General features: G+C 38.9%; 1 protein-coding gene across 3 annotated transcripts in view; it reads left to right on the top strand.

The window, feature by feature from the left end:
• The first annotated feature begins 1,337 nt into the window (after window positions 1-1,337).
• Window positions 1,338-11,530, top strand: part of RSRC1 (arginine and serine rich coiled-coil 1) — a 457,053-nt gene continuing 446,860 nt past the window's right edge. Inside the window, exons 1-3 of one of the 3 annotated variants that reach the window (XM_027113218.1) lie at window positions 1,338-1,533; window positions 9,956-10,151; window positions 10,449-10,574. In XM_027113218.1, coding sequence (XP_026969019.1) covers window positions 9,958-10,151; window positions 10,449-10,574 — 320 coding nt within the window. In that variant the 5' untranslated portion in view covers window positions 1,338-1,533; window positions 9,956-9,957. The remainder of the gene's footprint in view (window positions 1,534-9,955; window positions 10,152-10,448; window positions 10,575-11,530) is intronic. The other 2 variants (XM_027113213.1, XM_027113204.1) reach the window with 2 other exon arrangements.

The raw sequence follows: 11,530 nt of genomic DNA, 5'->3' as shown, positions 1-11,530 counted from the left end.
TTCAAGCACATGACTTTTAAGTCTGAACTCAAAATCCATCTACTAAGCTTGAGGGAAAGATGAACACTTTAAAGTTAATTAGGGAAGGCTTGGATACAATAGTTGTATAATTCACACGAAATAGATTTTCCCATAGATTTTTCTGGCGCGTTGCTCTTAGTATATTTACAAATAGTGGCGTTCCTATGAGATGGAGCTAAGAGAGATCTGTAGTATCTAACCACGGATTCCTACTGGCCTAAGGAAAGTTTAGTTTAAAAAAACCCCACCAAACCCAGGTTTTAAAATCATATACTAATAAATGCTCACCAAGTTCTAATGATGTTTCTTTAAATAGCAAATATTTTCCGAGGACAAGACATTTCAAAATGCATTTCTGGTAAAAACAAACAAACGAACAAAAAAATTGAGAGTAAAGTTCAGTTGACAGCCTGCAGACAGATATACAGTTTCCAATAAAATTCAGGACCCCAAAGGTTCATTTCCACCGCCCACTCCCCCACCGGCTCTTGAGTTATTTAAAATAAACATGTAGTACTGTAGTTAAGCTTTAAAATGGTTCCTGAAAACAGGTTAGTTAAGGTACAGTCACTTATGAGAAATAAAATTGTGGAGGTGGTTTTCTCCATCTCAAATGTCTGTGGAAAACTGTAGCTTGGGTATACAGCAGTTGTGAACGAGTTGGTTCTCACAGTCGACCCAAACCAAGGCCAACAATTTACCTCCTTATCGATGCTTACTTATAGTAAATAAGAAAAAAATGATGTTCACGCAAGGACATAAAGTCGTATGAGTTACAGAAAATGCTGAATTGCTTTCATTTGTATTGGTTTAAATAACAACAACAAAAACCCCTACACATTTAATTTATTTTCCAGAAGAAACCTCCTTTCACTGCCTCGGGCAGTTTTCTCCTATTCCGCAACCAACCAGTTACTTTAACGTGAGAAAAAAATTTGCGCCCAACCTGTGCCTTCACCTTCAGGGCAGAAGAAACGCCGACTTTTAATGCATTTTTGCAAATAAATCATTACAATTTAATCACACACGACTCTGACGCTATACAGACACACTCCCATGATTTATTATTGTTGGGCCAGTTTCCTCCTCTCCCAGCGTGAGATAATCGATTTTGCTACGTGTGGTTGTCTATATAACTTCCTATAATGCAGATTGGTTTACTGATTATCTGTGACGATAACGACGGTTACTAAGGCAATAATACTTTTCAGTCCCCACCTTTATTGCTTTTTGGTAACAAGGAACTCAAATAATCAAGCAAGCAAAACCAACACCAAACAAAAAATTGGCGGCGTGACAATCTACTCCCTCGGCACTCCTAACGCCTGGCAGCCTCCATCGATGCACTCGAAAGCTCGGCTGACGCTGCCTGGCGGTGAAACCAGGAAGGCGGTGAGCTTAAACTGAAGTAAGTTCTGTGGACGCCGGCGGCGCCCAGATTTGAAGAAACGTTTCCAGATCTGCGGCGCTTGTAAGTCTACGGGAGGTGTAAGCCCGAAGGCCGGAATCCAGGTGATGCCCGCGTCCGGGGCCTGAGAGGCGGCGCCTGCAGCCGAGGGTTTCCGAGGCCCTACTCCGGCTTGAGGCGGCGCGGGCCTGGCGTAGTCTGTGTACGGGAGGCAGCTGCAGCGGCAGCTGCGGGGGGTGGTGGGGGTGGTGGGGGTGCTGGCCCGGCGGCGTGCCGAGCGGCGTAGTGCGCAGGCGCCTCGCACCTGGAGGAGTCTGACCTTTGAGGACCAAGCTGGGGCCTTAGGGGGGTGGCAGCTATCGGGTGGTACGTGGTCGCAGGCCTCAGGCTAGGCCCTGAGTCTCGAGGTGGTGAGGGAGAGTTAGCCACCTGTTTTCCGCCTCCGTTCCTCAACACCTCTCGCACCCCTACCCACACCACCAGTCCCTGATCCTTGATAGCTGCTTTTGGGTTTCTGGGTTCGTCTTGTAAGGGGTGACCGGTGCTTCGTCACTAGCTATAGGTAGGGTGGAGCGTGAGGCAGGCTGCAACCTGGCGTACTCTGTCCCACCCACTACGTTGTCTCTACTTTAAATCCGCCTCCCCTTCCAACTCCGCCCTCCCTCCCCCGCCCCTCCCCCACCGCCACTTCCTCCTCCCCCTCCCTCACGCTCGCGCGCTGAGAGGAGAGAGAGTGCTGCGTGAAATACACTTTCCTTCCTTAACAAATAAATATACTCGCCTTAAACGCTCATCTGTTTTCTTGACTTAAGGGCTTGTGGCCTTGTGGTCATAGCCCAAGAGCATATGGCTACCCTTAAACTGTTTCCTTTGGTGAGAGGTTATAATGCACTGTTATACATGTTGCCTGCTTTTGATTTTAGGTCATCCTTAATTTCTCTTTTAGAGGTTGTATATCTTTAAATGCACAGTGGAGGCCAATTTCTTTTTCTTTTTTGCATTTTCAGAATTAGCAGTAACATTTGTATTTCAACTAACTAGGTACTAGGTAGTTAAATAAATTAAAATGTCTCGTGGTCACAAAAAAGTATTCAAGTTGTCATCTTTGGTCTTAACCATAAAAGCTCTAAGTGAAGGAGGTACACAGAGTTTTCAGGTTTAAGGATTGGAGCAGCTATGACAGGTGCAACCCTGTGAGGAAACTGGGTGTCCTTTGAGAGCCCCGTTAGCCCTAGGGTCTATAAATATTCACTTTATTTGCAGACACAGGAGATTTCCTGCTAAGTGATAGCACTTTATTACTGTATGTTCTTCAATAAGAGGGCTAAGAATGTTTGAAACTGAAAAAGATAAAGGCAGCTGGCACCTGTTAATTGGCCTTACCAACTTGACTAGTCTCAGCAGAGTTGTGTTATGAATTGGAATACTTGTGTAATAAGATTGTTGTATTAGATGTATAGGTATATTTTCTGCCTTCATTTTCACACCAGTGGGAGGAAATTCGTATGACTGATAATGTTTTTTTAAAAAAGATGCTAGTCTGCATATTTTTAGTTGTGCTGTGAGGAGTGTTTTGATAATTCTGTATCTCTTGAGTTTTGCTTTATTTTGCTCATTAAGCTAGAATTTTACCTTAGTTCTTTTATTGCCTTGGGTGGTTCTCTGCTTGTTTGTGGATTTCTTCCTATGCTAAACGGTGTTAACCCCGTTTTTACTTTTCTCTACCTCTTTGAGGTGGAATTCCCATTGAAATGACTGTTCCTCGCCCCTCCCCTTTGGTCATGTGTCCAAGATCAAAAAGATTATAGTTTAATATACTGTGAATGAGTAGTGGTGAAATAATTATAAACTGTCATGTCCTTTAGGAATCTTTGTTCTCTCTTAACTGCCTGCTTTCTGAAAAAGATAACTGCTTATTCTACCTTTATTGATTACCAGACAAAGGAACTACTTGTGTATGCTTTTAAGCTGTCTTTTGAGTGAACACATTTTGGCTCTACATCTTCAATCGGTCACCTAAACTTTACAGTAAGATGTTTTTGTAAATTGATGTCCTACTGTAGTCATTATGTCATGGCTTCAGTTCTATAGTGGGAGTAGTTGGATATGGTTTGAAACCATGAGACTACAACCAGGAAGTAATAGAGGCTAGAGTGAGAACAGAAAACTGAGAGCCTTAGGAGATGTGTCCTTGTGTTGCCTTTTCTGCTTACAGATAGATTGAAAAATTGTTAAGTTCTGGGATTCCTAAAAATCTGTGCTCAATTCATCATTTCTCTTATCGGAAAGAGCTATTAATGGGTCTTTCCATGTGTTATACCTTACCAATGGAGTTAAATATAAACAGTTCTTCCTTACTAGGAGTGTGTGATATAGATTGACCACCATGACTTGAATGAGCAAATATATTCAATTATATGCTAGAGACATTATGGAAATCCAGAGGTAAGTATGAATCTAGGGAATTCAGTACTGTCATGGATAGAGAAGACAGTTTGTGGATCTACCTCTGATTTGTTCTTAGTGTTCACTTTCTTTTCTGAATAAATATTTGAAGTTAACTATAATAAAGAAATGCAGTGGCTTTTTGCTTTCTCTTATTGAGATTAATTATACTTCAGCATGATTTTTTGAAATGTAAATGTGTTACTTGAAAAAATATTTATAGATTTATGACAGTGATTGTTTAACTTTTTTCACCCGGTTGCTTTAAGGAAGGATTTTATATCTTCCATTAACTTTTATGAGTTAATGTAACCATTCTTCTAATATGTATGAATTATGTTATTTGAAATTAAAACATAGAAAAAATTTACACCCATCTCTCAATCTCTTTTTTGGTCACCAACAAGGTACATAATTAGATGTATGTCGTTTTCTTTTTTTCCTACTTCTTTATGCCTTCTATAGGGACTTAATAAGCTGGACAAAAATGGAGAATGGAAATGACTGTGGGTACCTTAGAGTAGTGGGTCTCACAGTTTTTAGTTTTAGGATCACTTTAGATTCTTAAAAGTTATTGAGAACCCTATGAACTTAAAAAAAAATTATTTATTTGTTTATTTACTTTGGCTGCACCAGGTCTTAGTTGTGGCATGCGGGATCTTTAGTTGCGGCATGCATGCGAGCGAGATCTAGTTTCCTGAACAGGGATCCAACCTGGGGCCCCTGCATTGGGAGTGGGGAGTCTTATCCACTGGACCACCAGGGAAGTCCTGAGGACCCTACAAACTTTTATCTACATGGGCTATATCTAGAAATATTGCCTTACTAGTAATTAAGCCAGAAAAATTTGAAATATTTATTAATCCACTTAAAAATAACAATAATAAATCCATTACTTGGTAACATAACATATTTGATATGAAAAATAGCTATATTTTCCAAAACAAAACAAACTTAGTGAGAAAAGTGGCATTATTTTTCATTTTTGCAAATCTCTACTATCTGGCTTAATAGAAGACAGTTGGATTCTTATATCTGCTTCTGCATTCAGTCTATTGTGATGAGTTTTTTGAATGAAGTATATGAAGAAAATCTGGATTCACACAGATATGGTGTTGGAAAAAGTAGTATTTTAATAGCCTTTTCAGATAATTACTTCTTTAATACTACTCCAGAACTTGACAAGTAGTTTCTTAAAGGTTGGTTGCAATGTGTTATTTGAAACTATATCAATGACCTTTTCATGCTTACATTAAAATCTATTGGTCTGGGCTTCCCTGGTGGCACAGTGGTTGAGAGTCCACCTGTCGATGCAGGGGACACGGGTTCATGCCCCGGTCCCGGAAGATCCCACATGCCGCGGAGCGGCTGGGCCTGTGAGCCATGACCGCTGAGCCTGCACGTCCGGAGCCTGTGCTCCGCAAAGGGAGAGGCCACAACAGTGAGAGGCCCACGTACCGCAAAAAAAAAAAAAAAAATTCTATTGATCTTTCTGGCACTGTGAATGGATTTTTTACTCATATATGATTCTGTGACATCATGCATTGGTCTGTTGGAAAATACTGGTTCACTGAGTTATGCATCTCTTCCAGATATTGACACCCTTCATTATATAATATTTAAAAAATTCCCATATGTTAATATCACCATTGATATCATCAGAGGAATCTTTTTTTTTTTTTTTTTTGCGGTACGCGGGCCTCTCACTGCTGTGGCCCCCCCCCCGCCGCGGAGCACAGGCCCCGGACACGCAGGCTCAGCGGCCGTGGCTCACGGGCCCAGCCGCTCCGCGGCACGCGGGATCCTCCCGGGCCGGGGCACGAACCCGCGCTCCCCGCACCGGCAGGCGGACTCCCAACCACTGCGCCACCAGGGAAGCCCTCATCAGAGGAATCTTTAAGTGCTGAGAAGCTGTCAATCTCATGGTGACAAATACATGTTATCCAACATTTTGATTTTTGCTTGAGAGCTCAAATTTTATCATTGGCAACAAATTGACACTCCTTGAAGTGAAAGACTCCCTTAATTCATTTTTGAGAAAATGTCTGTCAAATACCCAAGTCTGAATAATCATAGTCAGTTCTTTAAAATAAATAGTGTTTCAGGATAAAAGCAGCTAGTTCAACTTGTAATTCAGCTGCACAAATACTTTTCTCAAGGTAACCATCGTTCTTCAGTATGCAGCAGCAGTTATGTGTATTTCCTAATTCATCACACAGAATATTAAGATGTGTTCTCAAGGGTTGAAATTTAATAAAATTAATGACTTTTACTGCTTTATCAAGGACATTCCTAAGTGCAACTGCCTTTTTTTTTTTTTTTTAATAAACTGTGTGTTGCAGTGAAGAATTCAATGACTGCTAGTACCATTTGGCCCCATTGCCTTGATTCCCATTAAAGCACCAGCAGTTTTGCCTACCATTGCTTCTACGTTATCAGTGCAAAAGTCAATACAGTGAAAAAGGTAAATCATGTTTTAGTATTATAATAAAAATAGTTTCGACTTGTTGGATCCTCTGAGGTCTTAGGGACCCCCGGGGTCTAGAGAACCACTTTGAGAACTGCTGTTAAGCTGGAATGTAAGCTCCTTGAGGGCAAGGATTTTTCTCTCTTGTTCATTTATGTATCCCTTGTACCTGGGCCTGCTGTCATCCTGGAACTTTTTAACCTATCTCAAGTGTTAGACCACTTGTTTTCTGAATCTGGGTCATCTTTGTTCACTCTCTCCTTTTGGTAGAGCACATCCTTCAGTACCTTCCTAAAAAAGGGTGAGTGTGAGGTGTAATTTTGAGCCTTTGCATATCAGAAAATGTCTTTATTTTGATCTCATATTAGATCTATGATTGGGCTGAATATAGATTGTAGTTTGAAAATAATTTTCACTTAGAACTTTGAAGGCAAGTCACCATGGTTTGCTGTGTTGCTGCTGAGAAGCCCTGTCCTTTTATTGTGATTCCCCATTTTTTTATCTTTAGAAGTTTAGGATCTTCTTTGTATTCCTCATTTCTAAAGTTTTATGAGGTATGTCTGGTATAAGTCTTTAAATTCATTGTCCCAGGGATTTAGGGCAATTCATATCTTTCAATTCTGGAAATTTTTAAAATTATTCTTTGGATGTTTTTCTTTATCTCTTTTCTATGCTTTGTTTCTTTCTGGAATGCGTATCAATTGGATATTGGACTTCCTGGATTGATCCTCTTTTACCTTCTGTTTTTTATCTTTTTATTTTTTTACTTTTCATGAGTGCTTTGATAGTATCTTCTAAGCCTATTGAATTTCTTAGAAATTATCATTTGTTTAAATTTTAAGCTTTCTCTCCTGTTTATGGATGTTCCTCCTATTCTTGTTTGCTGGATCATCTTCTCATATATTTCTGAGGATATTAACTGATTTTTAAAAAAATTTCTGGCATGTTCCTGGTTTACTATGAGTTGCTTTTTTTTTTTTTTTCTGTTTGGCTTCTGTCTCTCATGATGAAGTCTTTCATCACATGATTGATTTTCCTTTGTTGTATAATTACTAAAAAGTTAACAAAAAAGTTTGTAGAAAGAAAGTTTACTGTGGGGAATTCCCTGGTGGTCCAGTGGTTAGGACTTCTTGCTCTCACTGCCAGGTGCCTGGGTTCAATCCCTAGTCGGGGAACTAAGATCCCACAAGCTGCATGGCGTGGCCAAAAAAAAGAAAAAGTTTACTGTGTTCAAGGTTTGGGCTTGGTTATAATACTTGCATAATACTTATGTATCTTCTTCCAGGTACTGTTTAGTTTTTGGAGAAAAGAATCCTCTATCTGAATTCTTGGATCCAAGCACACACAGGGCTACAGATTGTAGACTTTCACTTAATCCCTTTAACTTTTAGTTGAGCATCTCTCTGCCCTTTTTTACTGTGCCCCTGGACCTGGTGCTTCACTGTTTCATCATTTTTCCAAAATAAACCACCTCTTCTGCTGGGATTGGGGAATAGTAGTCACTTATCTGGGTTGGATGGCAGAGGGGACCTGGGAGATTACTTTTTTTACAGGCTTTCAACCAATTCCCTTGTTTTTTAGTTTTGTGCCTCATTGTGCCTGCTGTGGTATCTGGTGTCTCGAATTCCTGATCCTTTCTGATTTTTGCTATGTGAATTGGCTTTTCTCCTGTTGGAATTCTCTGCAGTTGCTTGATGTTCAGCTTTCTTAGCTCTAAATCCTGCATCTGTTTTTCATTTGCTAAAAATTTGTTGACATGTCTTGTCTACTGTTCGTGTTGTTTTCTCCTCTGGTCTCTTTATCCTTGTGCATTTATGCTTTTTTATCTTTTACTCTAATTTTAGTATTTGTTAAACCAGATAATAAATAAAAACTCATCTTAATTTATATGGTTATTTGTGGGTAAAGAAAATTCTTAACTGTTTAAAGGTGAAACCAAGAAAGGAAGAAAGACAGGAAATGAGAACAGTTAGATGATCACTATTACTCAATTATGTACAAATTTCTTAATGAAAATACAGACACACAGAGATATGTGGTTACATATGATATATAATAGATATATGGATATAAATATGTAAATGGATATTATATACACACATTTAAATATATATATGTATATATGTACATATATACTATATGTATATGTAGGATTTCCTAATCATAGTATTTTGAAAGCTGGAAAGGATCATGGTGATCTTATATGCAGTACAGTTTTGTTTTCAATGAGGAAACTGGCTTAGATATGCTAGTGAGTTACTGAATATTTCAAAACCAAGTTTTCCCATTGTTTTGTTGAACTGTGAAATGTTAGAAATGTGAACAACTTTGAGGTTCAGAACTATATTTAAAGTCTAATTCTGGCTCCAGGTAAATAGCTTTAAGTCTTGAATTGAGTTATAATAGTGATTTTTCAACTTGTATTGCATTAGAGTCAGGGAAGGGATGGCTCACCTGGTTCTGAAAGCAAAGTTGTAATTTAATGTATTGCTTTCTTTAGAGTAATGATATTTAACTTAATTTGAGTAAATATTAAAGGAAAGTGTGAGATTTTTGTTTATCTGATCCATGAACTATTTATCCTGTTATATAAGATGAATCTTGCTTTTATGTGACATTGAAAGGTAGCTAATACTTATTTTAGTAAAAAAATAAAATTGCGTATGAGAATCTAACTTAAAAGTAAGACAAGTAAGCTTCTTATAAGCTAAGTTACTGCCTAAATATAAAAACCTTATATTCTATTTGTGTAATTTTTTTCTTTTGTATACTAAATATACAAATATACCATAGCCATATAGAATATAATTAAAAAAGAGAAAATTTACCCAGTTTCCTCACTTAAATGTTATCAGTTGTCTTCATTTTTGCTCTTACTTATTTATACATAGTTTCTTAGTCTCTGTACATGCAGTTTTAAATAATGCTATAATGAATATCTTCATGAATATATCTTTTAAGAAAAACTTTCCAGATATATTCCTAGAAATAGGATTGCTTTGTCAGAAAAGTAGCAACATTTTTATGACTCTTTATTTAAATTGCTTAATTGCTTTCTGGAAGGATTATATCATCACTTTATATAGATATTAGTAGTATAAAGAGTTGACTTCATTTTTGGTACTTTAGTTAACAATACTTCATCAACTTTGGTACATTATTTAACATTTCCTCCCTCAAATTTCACAAGTGACGTGGTGAGGGTGTATTGATTCAGTTTTTTTTTTTTTTAAATTATTTATTTATTTATTTATTTATGGCTGTGTTGGGTCTTCGTTTCTGTGCGAGGGCTTTCTCTAATTGAGGCAAGAGGGGGCCACCCTTCATCGCGGTGCATGGGCCTCTCACTGTTGTGGCCTCTCCCGTTGCGGAGCACAGGCTCCGGACGTGCAGACTTAGCGGCCATGGCTCACGGGCCCAGCCACTCCGCGGCATGTGGGATCTTCGTGCACTGGGGCACGAACCTGTGTCCCCTGTATCAGCAGGCGGACTCTCAACCACTGCGCCACTAGGGATGCCCTTAAATTTTTACATAGTTAAAAAAATTACTGTATTGAATTTCATCCATTGTGCCATTATGTTAGAAATAATTTTCTTTGAATTTAAACCTGTAGAAATGGGACGCCGGTCATCTGATACTGAAGAAGAAAGCAGAAGCAAGAGAAAAAAGAAACACCGTAGACGGTCTTCTTCAAGTAGTTCTTCAGATAGTAGAACATATAGCCGAAAGAAAGCTGGAAGGAAATCAAGGTCAAAGTCAAGATCTTGGTCCAGAGATCTTCAGCCTCGCTCACATTCTTATGATAGAAGGTGATTTTCATAATTTTACTTATGTAGTAGTGAGAGTAACATTCTTTAGAGTTCGTATGTTTCTGTGCTTTTAATTTTTCTGGGTAAAACACTTTTCTTTTTGTAGTTATATATTTATGAGTCTCAATCCCCAAAGGGTTTTGTTTTGTTTTGTTTTCCCCCAGGCCCAGCGCATGAGTCTTCATCCTTTGTGTATTCTTTGTAGACGGGAAGATACAAACTGGTATAGTTCTCATACCATATTAGTATCTGATAATATTTGGGAGGCAAGTAATATTTGATTATATTTTATTTCAGACGCAGGCATCGATCGAGCAGTAGCTCTTCTTATGGCTCTAGAAGAAAACGAAGTCGAAGTCGTTCAAGGGGTCGAGGGAAATCCTATAGAGTTCAGAGGTCTAGGTCAAAAAGCAGAACAAGAAGGTATGCCATATCAGATATTTATTGCTTTGTAACACACTATCCCCAAATTTAGTGACTTAAAGCAATAATCATTTTTTTTTTTCATAATTTACAGTTTTGACTGAGCTTAGCTAGCAGTTCTTCTGCTAGTCTCATCTGGGGTCGCTTATGTGGTTCTAGTTATCTGATAGCTTGACTGAAACTGGATGGTCCAATGTGGTGTCATACAGTATCTGGCATTTGGTGCTGGCTATTGGCTGTTGGCTGGGGGGTTCCTTAGTTTCCCTGTCGCTTCTCATCCTCCAGTAGGAATGGCTGGGCTTTTTCACATGATAGAGGAAGTATTTCAAGAAGAACAGAAGTTGCAAAATCTCTTAAGGTCTAGCCTCAGAAATAACCCAGTGTGTTATGGAGTGAATGTTTGTGTCCCCCCTAAATTCATATGTTGAAGTCCCAAGCCCCAGTGAAATTGTATTTGGAGATAGTGTCTTTATGGAGCTAATTAAAGTTAAATAAGGTCAAAAGGGTGAGGTCCTAATCCAATAAGGCTAGTGGCCTTATAAGAAGAGAGAGAGAGACCTTTCTCTCTCTTTGAGCACGCACTCAGAGGAAAGGCCATGTGAGGACACAGTGAAAAAGTTGCCATCTATAAACCAGGAAGAGAGCTCTTATCAGGAACCAGTCAGCTGGCATATTGATCTTTGACTTTACAACCTCTGTGAGAAATATGTTTCTGTTGTTTAAGCTGCCCAGTCTATGGTATTTTGTTATAGGAGCCTGAGCAGACGTGATGTCACTCCACCTGCATTTTCTGGCTGTGCTCAAGGGCAAATAATACAGAGCATAGCCTATCTGGAGAGAGTTGTACGTTTTGGATAATGCTAGAAAATATGGTTGAATCGGATGGGGACCATGGTATGGAGGGACTTGATAGAAGCAGGTATTCAGAAATTATTGAAGGCTTTTGAGAAGAAGAG

The sequence above is a fragment of the Aethalodelphis obliquidens genome, unplaced genomic scaffold (assembly GCF_003676395.1).
Source record: "Aethalodelphis obliquidens isolate GAN/ISIS:26980383/991018 unplaced genomic scaffold, ASM367639v1 scaffold1, whole genome shotgun sequence".
NCBI lineage: Eukaryota > Metazoa > Chordata > Mammalia > Artiodactyla > Delphinidae > Aethalodelphis > Aethalodelphis obliquidens.
Note: the sequence above shows the minus strand (reverse complement) of the source record. Positions and strands in the feature narration are given on the sequence as shown.